This window comes from Cheilinus undulatus, linkage group 24, assembly GCF_018320785.1.
Source record: "Cheilinus undulatus linkage group 24, ASM1832078v1, whole genome shotgun sequence".
NCBI lineage: Eukaryota > Metazoa > Chordata > Actinopteri > Labriformes > Labridae > Cheilinus > Cheilinus undulatus.
This window is the reverse complement of record NC_054888.1, coordinates 11,891,767-11,910,551: the sequence shown is the minus strand read 5'-3', so window position 1 is coordinate 11,910,551 and position 18,785 is coordinate 11,891,767. Positions and strand designations below refer to the sequence as shown.

The following is an 18,785-nucleotide window of genomic DNA, read 5'->3' as shown; positions in this document are numbered from 1 at the left end:
GCTTTTTCACTCTAGAGAGCTACAAATATGGACCAAATGATAACTTGATCCTCATTAAACCTTCTCTACTGCAACATATGGTTGGTGCTCAGGAGGTACGATGACTTTTCTACTAATTGGAAGATCTGGGGTCAAACTTTGTCTCCTGTAGTCCACATTTAAGTGTTCCAGGGCAAAAAACTGACCCTTCAATGCGGTGAGTGAATTAATTAAGCTTTGATTGGACTTGGATGGTAAAGTCAAAAGCTTGAGAAAATCTGTATAAATTGGCGAATGTTGACATCTATTTTGTAGCGTATACTGTCAGTAACATTGGTTTCTCAGCTACTGACTGTGTTTTCATTCTAGCATTAGATTTGCACTGATGAGAGGAGCTCATCAGCTACACTAGTAACTTGGGTTAGAATCAAATCATTTAAATTTTGATCATTTTTGACAAGAATATATCACTTTTTTCTGAGTGTCTTGAGGGGCTTTTTAAGGTACTTGTAAGGTGGGAGGTTCACAGAGGGTTGGGATTACCTGGTCTTTACAGCCTGAGTTGTCAGAAATCTAGAAACACCTTTAAAGAGTGCAATCTATTTATATTTTTGAGTCTAAAAAAGCCTAAAAATATAGGAAAAGGTCCATTTCAAACTTGAATTTGTCATTTTTACCCTGGAATAAGACATGTACAAGAGGGAAAAGCAAGCGTTTTTGAAGCCAAAGTGGCCACAAAAAGGTAAATGCTTGGCTTGATAAATAGATGTAGTAACCAATGGATTTGTTACATTTTCTTTGATTTAGCTACCATTTTTCAGAGCACAAAAAAAGCCTTTCCAGAGTATCATCAAGCTGATGGTAAAAAAAAGATTCAGGGTGTCAAATATGTGGCATCAGCATGGAGGGAACTAAACTGTGGTGTTTACTTTGAGTCTTATTGCTCCATGCAAGTGCAGAAGATGCATGTTGTCTGCTTGATTGCGTCCACAGGAGTCGGATCACATTAAAGACTGCAGCTTCTGCATCTTCTATGAAGAAACTTCTCCTGTCTTTAGTGGAAAAAAGTGTGTTTTTTTTATGTTCATAGACAGGTGTTTTCTCCTCATCCCATCATCCAAACAGCCCGGGTCACACTCGCTTCCAAACATGGAAGGAAACCCCCTCCACCCTCTCACCCTCTGGCAGCTCTGTATCCAAGACAACAGATTTAGAGAATATCTGATGAAGTCACTCCGGTGGATTTCAATATTTTATCAGCGTAGCCGAAGGCGCGCAGAAAATAACCCCCCTACCACAACATGAGCGCACATGTGAGGCTTTGTGAAGCTCTGGGACGAGAGGGAGACACTTCAGGTCAGAGTTGGGGAAAATTAAGTTGTAATTCTGAAGCAACAGGCTGGCTGAGCTTGAGTGTTACACCTGCACTGTGCTGCTTCTGTAAGAAGAAAACCCAAGTTCTGGTCGATTTTAGTTCCTTCATTATGGCATTAGATAATACATTATGCATATTACATCAGACTCTTTTCCCCTTCAGATTACCTCATCTCCATCTGTGCCCCTTTTCATTCCTCTCCTCCTTCTTTACTACTTCTTCTTCTCTTCTTTACATCTTTTACACACTGGACACAAATGAAGCATATTTTTGAAATTCCAGCTGAAAAAGAAGCTCTGTTTCAGTTTTGGGACCTTCAAACTGTCCCAGGAACTTGCTAAATATAATTGGCAGCCATTTCTCTGGAGACGTCCGACAACAGTTTTATATAAGCTCACAAACAGAGCGCCTACATGCTGCCTTTTCATTCAACAAAATGGCACTATGAGACAACTGCAAAAAGGAGTTAGAATGGAAGGTTTTAAAGGCTACAACTTGTGAAAAATGAATACAATTGTGCATGCAAAAGTCACTGCATGGGGTTGACAGTGAATGCACATGCACTGTAAACAAACATAAAGAGAGAGAGTGTCCAACCTGTTGGGATGTGGTTGAGCGCCGATGTCTTCAGCACCTCCAGCGGCTGCTCCTTCCCCAGGATCCCCTCTGTGGGAGAGAGAGCACACTCCGCTTCAAATATTGTCCGCAACATTGTGACCAAAGCTTCAGGCGACACAACCAAACTGCTAATCGGAGAGGGGGGGGGCGGTTAAGACCACAGCCGGAGCGGGCGAGCTCCGAGCGGGCTCAGGTCATCTGCGAGGCTGCGAGACGCCGCCACCTGAGCGACTGCGTGGTCCATAACCGAAAGATCCGAGTGTGAATTTGCAGAGTTGTTCTAAAAATAAGCCTGAAATGTGGAGGAAAGCGATGGAGCAGGCTGAGCTGTGCGCGAGCGGAGGGATGTTGGGGCTCGACTGATACTGCCTGTGCTCAGCATAGCAAATGTGGCTGGCAGCAGCAGCAGCAGCAGCAGCAGAGAGGGATGAAGAGGGGGGGATGGAGAGGGAGGGGAGGGGAGGGAGAGGTAAAAATAGCTCACCCTTTTGTGTATAACTGCACATGCAGAGCACGCACACACAGCGCACATACACATGCAGACACAAAGATACAGTCCTGCTGCCTATCCTGCTGTTTTTTTTCTCCGTGCATGCATGCATTTTTCGTCGGTGTGTGCTAAAGTGTGGAGGCTTTAATTATAGTGGCAACATGAAAAGGCTTTTGTAGCTGCCGAGCCCTGGGAAGACATGGCTATAAAAAGCAGAGCGACAGAGATGGAGGGGTAGGAGGAGGAGGTGGAGGAGGAGGAGGAGGATGCATCGGGGGAGAGAGGGGGAAGACGGAGGTAAGGAGGGGATAGAGATGAGAGAGGAGGAAAAACAAGAAAGCAGCGCAAAAAAAAGGAAGAGGAATTGACATGCATCACGCCTGCACACTAAGGCTGGGCAGTGCGGACCAAAAATCACATATCAGTACTGTTCAGCTAAATGGATATTCTATTCTGTGAATTAATAACAAATGGAGTCAACATAGCAGAAGTACGAACTTTGATATGATTCTAGTAAAAATCAAATGTTACAGAGACCAGTTTGGAACCACTGCAACAAAAACAGACGTCCTAGACACACAAATTCCTACACATTGCCTTCACCGTGCAAAAATCGGCAACATTTCCACATATCAGGGTTGTCAACATTTTCTACACCCTTAAGTCCCACATTTTGAAATAAATTCTGCATTATTTTAATGATGAGTTCCAACAAAAAGTAAGCAAACTAATGCTCTTTATTCATACTGGTTAATAAAAAACAAGAGATCAAGAGAGTACTGACTACATTGTTTAAATACATTAGTAACATGTTTGAAAAACTTAGGCAGTGTGTAAGGATTTGCCTACAATTTTAAGTTTGACACCAGGATGTTTAGCAAAAGTGCTGGTAAAAAAAAAAAAAAGATTCACGTAGGAATCCCAAATTCAGTTTGAGCACAGCAAACCCACTGCAGGTGTTTTTTGTATGCTTTTTCCCACTACAGTGGTGTGCAGAATGAGATCATGTCGTTTTTAAGCAGCAAAACCACTCCCTCACATACATAATCAGCACTGCCTGCAAACACAACTAGCAGTTGACTAATAACAAATATTCTGCTAGCATGTCAAAACACATGCCTGATGTTGTCATGGTGATTTGAGATGATGTCCCACAGTTTAAAAAGGAAAAAGAGGCCTGATCGTGGTTCTGCTCTCACTGTATGAATGTGTGCACTCATGACCAAAGCGTTACAGATATGACAGAAATCAATCTGACCAGTCAGAAGCAGCTGGTAACCAGGCTGTGGTCGCCAAGTCAACCTGTTCTCTGCATGACAAATGATGTATGATTACATGAAGACTTTCAGGATTCACACATCACACATCATAGAAAGTTGAAATTATGACTCTTGACAGTCAAAATATTAGATAAATTCAAAATCAGTGGTTTAAAACATCAAAGTGTGAGAAAAAAAACATTTTAAATTTTGAGTTTTAAAGGTCAAAATATCACTTAAAATTTAAAATTGAGGATAAAATAATGGGATAAAAGTCAAAGTAAGGAACTGAAAAAGTCAAAACATGAGAAAAAAAATCTAAATGATGAGTTTAAAAGGTCAAAATATTACTTAAAAATTTAAAATTGAGGATCTAAAAGGTAAAAAAAATAAGATAAAAAGTCTAAATTGTGAATTGAAAAGGTCAGCATATGAAATAAAAAGTCAAAACCATAACTTTGCGTCATAACTGTGAGAAGCAATAGGCTATATAGAATGTGAAATGAAAATTTAAATGTATTTGACCACATTCCTGACTTTTTATCTAATTATTTTAAATTTAAATTTTTCTAATGACTTAACGAGGAGATTTTAGATCATCATGGTCAAGTTTACATTTTTTAACTGGATGAAATCTGCAGACCTCAAACCAGTGGGCCAGTTATAATAAAAATATGATAGGATCTGGTGGGCTGGGTGTAACTGTACCACGGGCCGGATTTGGCCCCCGGGCCTTGAGTTTGACACCCCTGCTGTAGCGTTACAATCATGAATACTTTTCTTGCACAATCTATTCACATTGTATTATTTTCAATCCAAGCACTAATTAAATTAATCTTTGTTTTAAGTTGCCTCTGCATTTAAATGATTGAAATTAGTGGATAAAAACACAAATACAGGCTAAAAATGCATCATTTTGCATCAATATATTTCACTGTGCTTTTTAATTTCATATAGTAATTGAGAGCTCCTTAGTGCTCCGCAGACTGGAGTAGATGATGAAACTCACACTGAACTGAACCGCAAGACATTCAGATCTCTTTTGTAGAGGACTAATATTTTTGTAAGTGTGGTGTCAAACAGATATCAATACCATCAGACTTTTAATCAATAATAGAAATGCTCCTCAATTAAAGAAGATAATCATGTTTATTCATTCTGTGGCCAATAAGGATATTACTGTAAGTGGATAGTAACATAAACAATGTTTATACTGAGGCCTGGATTCTGTTTTTATTTAATTCAACATAACGAACTGAAATAAAGAACAGTCTCCTTCTGTATCTCATTTGAAAATACATCCATGTATCTTAAAAATCAAGCCACACTGCACACACACTCACATCCCCTGCACATGTATGTATTTTTAGTAAATCATAAGCACCTGATCCATATATATCTCGAGCACGAGGCTTAAAAGACATCTCAAGCGCACAAACATGCAATTATTCCTTTGGATGGGAGATGAAAAGCCATGTAAAATCCCTTTGGAGGAATAAAAAAGGAGGGAAAAAACAGGCGAGTATCTCACTGTGCACAAGCTATTTCTGGAATTCTCTCTGGACCAGACTGGCACACACACACACATACATGCACACACTTAATTAGACATGAAGCTTGAGGATGCATTGTACGCTGATTTGGAATGTTAGTCTCGCACCCTGTTCCTACAGCATTCAAGGCAAGGACTTGGGTGTGGACGCAAATGCTGAGCGATTGATCCAGTTTAAATATCAATCATGATTCTGACATCTTGTGGTCATCAAACAAGATAATCATGATTAAATGTTTATCATAGTGCATGCTGTTGCGCTTATTTTGTCCATTGGTTTTGTCGTTTGAGGTATATGAGGTACACAGGGCACTGGTTTAGCACATTTGGTAGAGCAAGCGCAGCAGTATTTAAAGCCAAAATGCTAACCAAAGCTACCTTTCACTCAACCTGAGTCTAGTTTAGCTACATCGCAGTGCCCTACGCCTTTATGAGTCCCCCATACTTTGCAGGCGCAAAATATTTACGCTACTTTCCGGTCCCATTACTACATTTTTAGCTTGAATGTATACAGGAAACCATAGTAACTGAAACTGAGCGTAGCAAGTAGGAGTACGGTTGCTAAATCAGCTAAGGTAGAAAACTAGTGATGTTCCAGAGTGACTATGTTCTTAGCCAGCTTAACATGCATTTAACCAGCTAGTGTAGAAAATGCTCAGAAAACAGTCAAATTCAGCAAAGGATCATTGTGTCAGTGGGTATAAGATGCAAGGCTGGTATGCTGAGGAGAGTAGCTAAAGTTAGCTGCTAGCTCCACCAGCCTTTGTTCCTCTTTGCAGATTAATATCATGGTTACTCATCACTTCAGCTGAGCAGTTATACATGAGCCTACAAACAATCTTATTTCCATTTTCTAGTCTAAAATACTGCTATGTCGCACTATACTTTATTACAGTATTAAAAGAGCATCTGACCAGGATTTCAGAAACATTATTGATAGTTAATTCAACCAACTTGTAAATCTCACACTGGAAAATCTCATCCTACTGATACTGACCATTGCTATACAGCAGAGCAATCACAGAGCTTGTGGTCTGCATCTTTTCCTCAAATAGTTTTAGTTGTTAGGATGTATATGTTAGCTACATATGCTAACAATAGTTTCAATGTAGGGGCAAAAAGCAAGCTAAAGCTTCCTGACAAACAGCTACAACGTGCTGGTTGCATTCATGTCAGCTGTGCCTTTGATTACATTTAACTTTAATCAATTTTAAAGTTTTAATCAAAATCCTTTATTCAACCAGGCAAATGTGAATTTCTCCTGTAAAAGTGAGCGTTAAACATGGAGTGTGTACTTGCTGCCTTTTTGTTTACAGCATAATGTGCCCCTCCTGCCAAAAGAGCTCTCACCTTCATTTGAGTGAGGAGCAGAGGGAGCCACGGTGTGTACTTTGGTTATTTTGGAGAGCTAGAGAGCTTAAGACAGTGACAGAAAGACAGCTGTTGTTATTGACAAAAAATGGAAACCAGCCTCAATCCTATGGTGACAATTTGATTTCAAAGGGTCAGACCTGGAAATGCAAAATAACTTGCAGAGTTTGTCTTACAGTTTTGGCTGCCCTTCAATGCAACACTCCAAATGTAATGAACCATTTGAAATTCATGATAAAGCAGCTGTAGAGGGTACAAATCAGGTGTTTATTCACCTCAGATGTTCTCACAGCCAATTGAGGATTAAGCTTACAACTAAACAGGTGTTAGTCAAATTAGAACTTTCCTGTGGTTTCATACACACACAGTGTCAGACTTCATTTAAAGCTGAGGAAATATAGTGCAAGAGCAGACAGGTGGTCACATCGACACCCCTCCAAAACAAACACCAACCATAGCTGATATCTCTCATTCAAATCACGCACAAACCGCCTAGATTTTGCAAAGAAAATCGGTCACATCTGTGACTAATGACACCTGTGGCTTGCTGTAAGTCTACACCCCAAATTGCCGGTAGCTGCTTTACATCTCCGGCTTAAACGTGGGGGGAATAAGGGAGATGTGTGTCTTTGTCTGCGGTCGCTTTAGACAAAGTGTGTGAGCTTTCAGCGCAGACCGCAGCACTGATACCTGAGACACACGTGAAGGGAGCACAGGTGTGTACAAACACACATTAGTGAGAAGAGTGCAACATAATGAAGCAACAAACCACAACCACTGCACACTCACAGAAGAAAAGTGCCATATACCTTGGCAACAGGGTCCATCAATCTTGAATGTAGCCTAGTTACCCAGCAGCCCCCTCCTCCCTTTCTCTCTCCTTCTCTCCTCCCTTCTCTTCTTAGTCCCACTGGGCAAGCATCGGGAGACGGAGGGGAGCTATAAATAGCCTCGGCTAGCCTCAGGCAGAGAGTCAGTCAACTCAAGCTAATGCAGCTAGGGCTCGTCGGAAAACATGCATGTTATGATCGGCACTATAAGTAGGAAGGATTCAGGAGCTAAAAGAAATGATTGAGAGCTCTGTGCTGGATTCTAAATGGCGTTTGTGACAGGCAAGCTTTGACCCCCTGGATTGGGCTCTGTATGTTGACAGGGGCCTTTGTTGTGTGGGAGAAATGAGATGTCTGTCCGTGGCGTTTACAAAGAGAGAGAAAGAGAGGAAGGAAGGATGCTCCGGCCTCATTACATTCAGCGCGCTTCCGTCCTGGCTGCTTCGTCCAGGGTGACTCCAGCGTGCAAGGTGAACCAGACAGGAACAATACGATTAATCAAACACGCCTCTCCTTGAAGAGCCTTTTCCTCTGGGTCGCGCAATTTGCTTCCCGAGGGCAGCGGCTGACGTCACGCCCGCTGATAAAAGAGAATGGGTGACCCCTGTGTGAGTCGCCACTAGTTTGCGGCCTGTGAACGTTTGGAGAAACAAAAAAAAACAACCATGTGTGCATCGTTTCAGGCTGGTACAGTGGGAAAAACACGGCACTAATGCAATTTGGCGAGGCGTCTGAGTGCGTCTTTGTGCCTCTCTGTGAATGGCGTCATTTGATATAAAATCACAAATTAGTTGGGAATCAGTAATTAGAGTGCGGGTGTCTGTTGTGCATCCAAAAACCCATCAAAGTCATGTGGTCAGTTAATCAATTTAAAAAGACAAAAAGTGAAGCTGCAGGGATGCTGAGGCTTGAAATGCAAGGCACCAAAACTTATAGCAGAGATGATAAAACAAGTAAAACTGTTTTTCCACACCTCGATTAGTGCTCAGCAAACTGGTCTGGCGCTTAAAAACAAGAGCTCAATAAGACCGAGCTCACCCCAAACAACGCTGCGTGCCCAGCTTCTCGCTGCTCGGTTAGAGACGCTGGGAACGGGACGCATAAAAGACAAGCGGGAAAATGAGCCCGCTAACCTCAAGAGAACTTTCATATTTGTCCTCAATCAAACAAACTCCAGTAGGAAATAGTATGAAGCAGCCAGACAAACCTTTAAAGGGCATTTTACACTAGCTTTACTGAATCTGGAGCTTTGAAGGATTGTTATGTAGGGATGTACCTTTAAATGCAATTAAAAACAATGCAAATGTGGACATTTGACCATGTCATTAAAGCAAATATAGCAATAGTCCATTTTTTAACCAGTTGAGGGCACTACATCTTTTTAGCTTCTCATTTAACTATGCATTATTTTACTATTAACCTAAAAATGAGAACTTATCACTTTTGTTTATAAAGAAAAAATATTGAAAAAAAACATACTTAGCATTTCGTTGCTGGCAAAACACAATAAAAGAATCGTATTTATTAATTTATTGACTTGGCATATCGTAACACACTTTGTATCGTAAAATAAGTGTATCATCACATCCCTATCATCATGTTTAGGTCTATATTTGCTAAAAATAGCAAAAAACTACCCCTACATTCTGTTTGTGGTTTATTTTTTTGGTATTTTTATGCCTTTATCAACAGAGATAGGACAGCTAATAGTCACAAACAGGGATAAAAGAATGGTGAAACAAGCCACATGCTGGACTTGAACCTGGACTGCCCATATACATGGGATGCAAACTAACCACTAAGCCATCTGCACCACAAAACCACAACTTTATTTAATACAGATGTTTCCAATAAATTAGAAATGGAATTAAAGAACAAAAACTTTTAAAAAGAGTCAATTTTGACTACACAAGACCTCCTAAAAGCTGGATTAATTTCAAGGATTATTCAAATAAAGCTTAGGCACTATAACAAACCTTCATGGCCACTGCTTTAACAATCTCAACCTCAATTTAGCCTTATTCACACCTGCACAAAACTCCTGAAAATGAGCACAAACAGCCAAATTTTTCACCCTGAAATTTCCCTTCTCCCCTACCCTTCATCATCCCTCCAGTCAAACTGCAGGAAAACTTCCTGGTGTAAGGGACAAGTTTGAATAAGTGAGGCGGGAAATTTTCAGGGTATAGTTACCTGCGTAGGTTCAGTGTATTTCTCACTAGCATTCAATGTTTCTAGTTGGTTAAACGGTTAAAGTTAGATCCCTCTACAGCTGGTACCAGAATCAAGAGACAGTTAAACAAGTTAATCAATATCTTTTTTATCAGTTTAGGCTTTCAATCCTGCCCAAATACTCTGTCTAAACAGAAACACAGCCACCAGTAGCTCCAGTTAAAGCTATAATGCTCTTTTAGCCAATGTAAACAACCCTGAACTGATAGCACTGATAACATCACATAGGAACAGCACGGCAACGCAATGTTGATCAGCAAAGAGAATCCAAGGCTGTTGGTGCTAGCACTATAAACGTCAAAAGTCAGATATGTTACCCTTTTAAGACAAGTTTATATTGGTCTCAGAGGTCCCCAAAACATGTCTGTGAAGTCTGTTGCTGAAAAAACACTCCAGTATTGGATTTTTGCATGTTTCAGCCCTGCTCAGAACAAGCTGCTTTTGTGTCTGTGGCTTTAAATGTTATTGAGCTGTCTGACTCCACCCCTGACCACTCCCCTCTCAGGAAATGAATGTGGCTAAATGGATGTGGCTCTCCTGACCCTCCACTTAGCTGAGAGGAGGGCAGAACTTTCTTCCAAGTGGGGAACGCCAACCGAACCTGGGAGCGGTGCTAACGCCCTACATGACTAACCTTGCAAAGCAGATGGATACGCCCGTTTCCTTGTTTTTCCTGGTGACTCCATCTTGCAAAGCTCCCATCTGAACCGTTTAGGCACAATTGTGCGCAATTTTTACTGTTGTCTTGGTGCTTACTTGACTTCAGAAAAGTTGCGTAAACAGCATCATTTGTGTTTAATCAGATGTTAAATTATCCATGTCACTAGTAGCTAGGTTGCCAGATTTTACCTTCAGCTATTGCAGGTGTGATTTAAACATTCTACATGAGTCAGCTTGGACTTCCTTGTTTGTTTTTCACATTTAGATGCTGAAAATGATGTATGCTGCCAGACACAGAGCTAAAAAACTATACAAAGGTTGATGAAAAAGGCAGCCATAAGCTTTTGGACATTAATCTCATTTTTCTAAAGTATAAATGTGAATTGAGCAAGGATGGATTCTTCCTCGACTTCTGCCTAGTGCATTCTGGGGTTGATTTGCATCCCTCTGCAAGAACCCCATGCAGCAGTAATGAGGTATGAAAAATGCATTGTCTATTTCTTCATGCAGATTGGTGCTTACATATTCAATGATTATTATCACAGATGATGCTGAATGGACATCCACACATGGTTGCTGGGAGACTTATGATGCAACAGTCATGCCTGGGTAGCTGGGCCTGACACCTTACAGCACCCACAACGTGTGAGATGACAGTTTCTCTACAGCTAGTAACAAGTGCACGGCCTAATATTTGGTGCATGTCTCTTGACTTATTCAGGATGTAGGAGGCCCCAGCAATAGTTGCACTCTGCTCCCCTTGTGTAACGGTAGCAGTCCCTTGATGCCCAGGCCAGACATTCATGCTTTGTGTCGAGCCCTGTGCAGCAAAATGTCAAAAGGCACAGGACTGGGGCTCTGACGCGGCAGTGTAAACCGTAATTGCCGCTGACAGCTCATTGGCAGGACACAGTGTATCCCGTTTCTCAGCTGGGATTGAGACAAAAGACGCAGGGACAAAAGACGTGTCCCAGTCCTTTCATTAGCTCATGTTCCCTCTCTGCCTTCTCTGTCCTAATACCAATTAAAAACACAGCTTCTCTTATGCTCCAAGACATCCAGCCCAGATAAAGGCCATGATTAGGTGTTTGTTTTTTGGAAGGGGGATGGGTGGCGATGGGGCGAGATGGGTGCAGCCCTCCGTTTTCACAGGCACAAAGCTGAGCCTGTGCATGTAGGGGGTCGGCCGTTGCACAAGAGACCCCCTCTTGGGTTTGTTCTGGGACGAGCTGTTAGTCATGTTCAGCCAAGTTGGTGGTACATAGGAGAACAGAACCCACAAACTGTCTGGCTGGCAGGAGCCTCATCCTTGTTCGCCGGGTTCAGAGAGGGGAAGGGAGGGTGCGGCATTGTGGGAACACGCCGCTGAAGTGCATTTTGCAATCTGCCACAATTTCGTAATTTGCTTTTGTGAGGGATAGAAAAAAAAAAAACATGTCAGCACAAGTGGACAGCAGACAAAACGTGACAATGAGGCTGGAAATAACCCCTACATGAAGCTCATATCACACTGACCGGCACACAAAAGAGGCAGCGGTTGTGTCATGCGTGCACTCGTCCCGGCTCTCCATTTTTAGCTGCACGACACACAGCGACCAAGCGCTCAGTCGTGAAGAGGAGAATTAACACACGGGGAGACCAAAAATAATGATTGTTTGTTCACCATGCATGCACGTGCGCATATCTGGTGTGTGTGCGGCTAAAAATAGACTCAGGGATAAGCCGGGCCCTCTTTATTGCAGTGAAAACTTTTAACCCCTTCACCCCTGGATTGGAGCTGCAGTGTGTTGTGCAGTTGCGTGCATCTGGATAAGAGGATGAAAGCGGGGGTCACTGAATGGGTGCAGAATTGAAAGCAGGATGAGAGGAGATAAATGTAAATTTAATGCATTTATTATCCATATACATCCTATACTGTCACACCACTGTGAGAAACAACTGCAGAGAAGCTTCAGCCTTACTTTAAAGAATAGTTTTAAGAGGTTAACTCATTAATAGAAACTTTCTTGCCAGACAAACACTAGGGGAAACTGCAGCCTGAATCTGCACCTCTATTGGATCAGTTAAAAGTTATGATTCTAGCTCAATTGCATTTCAATTTGCCCACATATTTAGGGAAAGTGCTTCTCATTCGTTCTCTCCATCTGCCAAAAAACACAAGTCTCTCACTCCCAAGTGTGCCCCTTAAATCTCTATGCCACCGCTGCCCGGTTAATAGTATCTGGCAGGTGTAATAAAAAGCAAATCCATAATATAGACTTATAGCCATCCGGAGAACGGTGTGCATGAGGTACAGCGGTGTTTATCAAAGACAAAGAAGAGACCCAATGATGGCTGAGATGATGCAAAATCAGTGCTAAATTTAGTGCCTCCAGACTGGTTGTCAACATTATAAAACCACAATAAATCAAAGGGAAAATACAATTTTAACATGAAAATGAAAGAGTAGAACAGTCCCGTCCATTCTAGGTTCAATAAAGAGAGCCTGTCCTAATATACTTCAAGATTAAGAGGGCAACTGGAGACTGAGACAGGATTCTTCTTATGATCTAATAAATAATACAGCTGTATCTTCTCTTCAGTAACTTACAGCATTGTCTCTTGCATCAGTTATCGCACTCCAGGGAGGGAAAAGCCCTTCACCAGGGTATTATCATGCATGTGTCACTACCTCGTCCGTAGTACTGTTTACGTCAGCAGTGGTCCCTTGTTGTTCCTGCCAAATGTCCCCGCTGACCAGATAGTAAAAAAAGAGCACACAACTGCAAACACAAACATGGGCTGCAGTAGATTCAAATAGGGTTAAAAAAAACAGACTCTGAAGACTGGCTACACAGGAGATGTTTTTACATCTAAACAATCCTAGAAGCGTGGAAGACCACAGGTAAAGCACAGTTTCAATCAGTTTTTAACATTTCAGTGTTCTATCTGATGTTTGTAGCAATGATTACACAGATGGGATTCCATAGACACGAGATCTCACAGAAACTCATGATCAAACGTGACTTTAGAAGAAAGACAAATATGGAAAACGGTTGACATTGTCTACTGGCTATCCCAGCATACATTTTATTTTGCAGCAAAAACCAAAACAAGGCAAAAACATGAGTGAAATCTTGGCAAAGAAGACAGTATAATAAGCTATGTTGGTGAGCGTTAAAACTGCTACACTCAGTACGTAACACTACCTGTTCTGTTTTCCACCTTTTTAGTCATGGACTAAAACTACAACTAAAAAAAGGTTAATGAACTACTTTACTAGTTAAAATAGATCTGTGATTATAAAAAACACAGGTAAAAGGTAGGTTCAGTTTTCAGGCAGGCTGACCTCTTGGCCAGGTCACCCTTATGAAAGAGATCCTGATCTCAATGGGTTTTTATCTGGTTAAATAAAGGTTAAATAAAATAAATAAAAATAGCTTTAGATACTACGGATGTTCCTAACAGTATATTTTCGCATTCGTCTAAACGCTAATTTAAATTTCGTTTAATCAACTAGTCTAAAGAGGAGGAAACAAAGTCCTCACAGGGTCATAGTATAAGCAGGTGTGACGTTAGCCTGATATACTCTGTACAGCGTGGCTAACATTACAAGCTAGCTACGCCAGCCTTCGTTCCTCTTTGCAGGTTAATATCATGCTTTGATATGTGGCCTCTTTTTGCTTCAAGTGGAAGTTGTAGGCGAGTTCAATCCACGACAGCCTACATATCCCTTTATTTCCATTTACTACTTTAAAAAACTGTCATACTGTGCTGTTCCTGCTACAGGCTAACCGCTATGCCACCACTGAGCTAGACAGGAAGGCAGAGGCCATTAATTGAAGCTACAGCGGCCTCTAGAGGCGGGAGGTTTATTACTGTTTAAAAGAGCATTATAGACTGGGATTTAAAGCCTATGTTTACAAAAATGATTGGTAACAATATATCTAATAACAAATTTAACCTTTTGAGTGATTACCCAGCTCATCCCTAACAGTTTTGATGGTTTTACCCACAGTGGAAAAAAATCATGGATTGTGAATGTCCAACGAAAACTAAATTACATTTTAGTCTAGTTTCATTCATTTTGACAAAAACTAAACACTAAACACTTTACTTTTAGTAAATTTTAATCAATCATTTTTTAATCATTTTAATCAAAAAAAACTTCTACTAAAACTAAACTCAAAATAGCTGCCAAAATTAACACTGTAAGGCATCCTGATCTGGTTTGATATGTATACAGAGAAGTAACTCCTGACATCACATACTTAAGGACTATTAGAGGAGTATTTGGTCAGCCAGTCTCAAACTGAGCCACGTCCCCTTCTGACTGTTTGAGGACTACGATGTCGAAACTAGTCATTTGATATTTAATGGTTTAAAAAATCTGGTATCATGAAAATGCTTTCAGGGAAAGATTAAAAGCTGCATTAAAAAAGATGAGCTTTTTAGCCACCCAGTTCTTTAAGGAATCATTTAATGGGTTGGGAACTTGCTTGGAGCTAGTTTGCTTCTCTAATTGTGTTAAAAAGTAATGAAAGCACTAGAGACAATAAAAGAAGCTGGCAGGTGAGCAGACAGTTCTGCTTAGACTCTGGAAACAACAGTGTCTGTAAATCTAATCGTGACTAATGCAAACACAACCTGACTAGTTTGTCCACAGCATAAATCTGCAAAGCAACAAGTCCGCCAGTGCCTGAAGCCTAAGAGCCCTCTATCTAATCTTGGGTACCAGCCCAAACGATACAATCTCCTGACCCTTCTCATTAGTGTTTATTTGACTTGGTTTTATTTCCCTCACTGTTTTCTGTTGTACTTCACGGCTGTATAAACCATGAAAAACGGTTGCGCTTGTAACCTAGTTACAGCTGAGCCTTCGAGGAAGAGAGCACTGTGTCAAGTTCACCGGTTCAGAGCCATAAAAGGAGCTCACGCCCACACAGACCGTTCAAAATAAAGCAGTAAAAAATCTAACCTGAGCACAGTTTATGTCTAACTGTAGACAAGACTTAGATAGTGCATGTGTGGAATGTCCTCATCTTTAATTTTTGCGCATTACAATGTAAAATTCAAGCCTCTCATTCACAAATAATCACATACTGTACCTAGCACTTACTTTCAAACCACATACTGGCCTGTGTGTGTGTTTATGTCTGTTTGTGTGTGCATGACTCATGTGCAGAAACAGTTCTTTCTCCAGCGGTAAACTCTGCAGACTTTCCTGGAAAGCTAGCTGCACTTTCTGACTAACACAGAGTCAAATCGTTGCCAGCAAGTGGCATCACCTTCCCTCTTAAAAAAGGCGCTGTACCACCTGAGGAGGCCGCCTGCTCTTTTTTAAAACTTATGTTTTCATTTTCACTTAGAGCTCATCCCGCCTGCAACACTCTCAACACGAAGTGTCTGAGGTGAAGCTGAAGTTTCTGCTTGGTTTATCAGGGTACTAAAAGACCAACATGAAAGATGAATTAAGAAGAGTGCTTCCAGGAAACTTAAGCACACAACAAATGCATCTTTTATGTACTTTTCCTAATTCAACACTTGGAGTTTCTATAAACATGAGACATTACAGCTTGCTTGTATTCGTTAACATAAAGAAGCCCTAGCACCATGCTAAAATGGTTTCAAGCACTGCATTTCAATGGAATTATAATGTCTTTTCTGATTTTTAGGAATAAAGAAATTAAAATTACATAAAAAAACCTACAAGTCCATTCTTAAGTTCTTCCTTAGTTATGACATTGCATTTGCAGAATTAACATTATTGGTTGTTGTTTGATAGCAACAACAGACGTGTCGTTATTTAACATTCGTGCATTTGTTGTAGGGATGTTCCCAGCATCTTGCTGCCCTTTTGGTTGGTTTAAAATTTAACCAGCTAATGCTAAAACGGTCCAAGTCATACTATTTTTAGACTATTTCACCATGTTTTGAAACAGTTTATTAAAAATCAACATTGACAGACATTTAAAATGCAGCTGAAATGGCATGTTGGACGGTGCTATTCTCTTTAGAATGTGGCTAATATTAGCATTACGAGCTAATGTCCCCTCATGCTTGCACTACATGTGTTTGTGCTTTGCTACAATTGAGTTCTCATATGTCCCATTTCCTGCACTGCATCCAAGAGAAGCAATTCGGCTACTCTGCTAGTTTACATCCTGGCAGTAGAGCTAGGAGGGAAGGCCCAACGATCGAGGCTTTAGCCTTTTCTACTGGAGGGCTTTCAAATGGGGTTTACAGGTGGATCAAAAACATGTGGCGTATGCTGTTCTCCATGACCGGTAGTTGAGGAGCAGAACACAGGAACACAATCATGTAATCTGCCATTATAATAGTTGAGCGCTGGGTGTCTCACATACAATTTTAGTGGGCTATGATGTAATCTATTCAGGAAAGATGCGTTTGGTTGTACACATGGAGACAAAAAAGTTGTACAGATTTGTTCACTCTAGGTGGTTTCAAAAAGTTTCAGGCTCCTAAAACGCTGGTTTTATGTGGATGAAACACCAATACAGTAAAATACTTTTGCCGATACACCTAAACCCGTCTCTGAGTGGACCCCCAGAGAACCAGTTTGCCATAACTAGTGTTAGTAAATTGCTACTTTTTAAACAGTGTTGGTACCACCAATATGCCCCTTTTTTCCATGTGGGCCCTTGGAGGGGGTCAGATCAATTAAAAGGTTGGAAAGAGATGCCTGAATTAAGAGAGAGAAATACCTTAAAAAGATGCCAATAGGTGGTACCCAGATGGCCTAGAGCAGGGGTTCCCAAATGGTGTGGGAAGGCACACTAGTGTCTGGCTAGGCCCCTGAAAAAAAGTTTTTCAACATATTTTGCCACTTATTTTGACAACTTAACCATTTTTGCTGCTTTTTGCAACTTTTTTAAAATACTTTTTGTCACATATAACCCACTTTTGCTACCTTTTTGCCTACTTTTGCTATTGTTTGGACATTTTTTACCAGATCTCTAATCACTTTTAACCAATTTTTATCACGTTATGGCAACTTTTGCCCTTTTCGCCACTTTTCTGCCACTTGTAATCTGTTTTGCCACCTTTTTGACACTTTCAACCCATTTTGCCACCTTTTTGCTAATTTGTGTTCACTTGGTTTGGCCTCTTTTTTGCCCAATTTTGTCTATCTTTTAAATCACTTTAACCAATTTTAACCACCTTTTTACAACTTTTAACCCCTTTATGGCCACTCGTAACCCATTTTTTGCCACTTTTAACACATTTTTGCCACCTTTAACCCATTTTTTGGCGCCCTATGCCAGCTGTTACCAATTATTGGCTCTGTCTTGTCACTTTTGCCATGTTTTTTTCATCACTTTTAACAACATTTTTGCCACCTTTTGCCACCCCCAGTTTATCCTCCTTTATGGGCCACACTGACTATAATATTATTTAAAAAGTCTATTTTGTATTGATATGAATATGGTGTGCCTTGAGATTTTGGCTTTACCTTATGTGTGCCTTGGGTGAAAAAGTTTGAAAACCACTGGCCTAGCGGCCTAAGGTGCTATCCTTGTATGCGGGCGGCCCAGGTTTGAATCTGGCCTGTGGCTCTCTCCCCACTCACATCCCATTTCCAACTCTATCCCCTATCCTCCTCTGTCAAAAATAAAGGCACTAAAAAGCCCCAAAATACATCTTTTTAAAAAAGATGCCAATAGAAAATACATGTAAATGAAACAGGTGTAATTTCTTTATGTAAGAGGCTCAAACATATCATATTTGAGCCTTTCATATGGAAGGGCGGGGAGATCGCATCAGAAATCTAGATTTCTATTGGAATGGTAGGTATCAGACATGTTGGTACCAAATTTTGATGCTCAACGTTAGAGTGCATCTCCATTTTCCTAGTAACAGAAGCGCTAAATTCAGGCACAACAACAAAGATGGTGGGACCAAGACACTGCGAGTGTTCCTACCAGCCTTTCAAATGGCATTTTTCCTGGTTATTTATACATTTCAATTTCGCTCTAAGACACAAAACACGTAGTCTCTAACATTAGCACGCAGGCCCTCATGTAAACCAGTCCAGCAAGGCGTTGGTGCCACACATAAACCACTCTTTCTGACCTGGATTTAGTTCTCTTGCAATGGAAGAACCAGTGCTAGATGAAGCACTGGCTCTGAACCAGCCCTGGAACTGGCTTGGCAGAAAGAGCTGTGTTAGATAAGATTTTAAGAAATGGTTGATCCCATGGAGTTCAGTTTTTCACCATGGATGGGGCCAAGAGGAGCTATGGCAAGGTATTTATCAAGATCAGCCAGTCTAGATCAGATATAGAAAACCAAGAGGAGAACAGGCAACCTTTTAGCATCCAACAGTACTACCTCTTTAATGCCAAGCCTTTCCTGTTCATGACTTTATGACTTTACAAGTTTGATTTAAAGGACCCATCTAACCAGCATTGTAGCCCTA

The 18,785-nt window shown here is 40.9% G+C and overlaps 1 protein-coding gene across 4 annotated transcripts in view; it reads right to left on the bottom strand.

Moving 5' to 3' along the window:
• Positions 1-18,785, bottom strand: part of LOC121506247 (histone deacetylase 4-like) — a 98,696-nt gene that overhangs the window by 64,357 nt on the left and 15,554 nt on the right. For 3 of the 4 annotated variants that reach the window (XM_041781961.1, XM_041781959.1, XM_041781960.1), the window contains one exon: positions 1,952-2,020. In XM_041781961.1, coding sequence (XP_041637895.1) covers positions 1,952-2,020 — 69 coding nt within the window. Of the gene's footprint in view, positions 1-1,951; positions 2,021-12,956; positions 12,984-18,785 lie in introns of those variants that run through there. The other variant, XM_041781963.1, reaches the window with a different exon arrangement.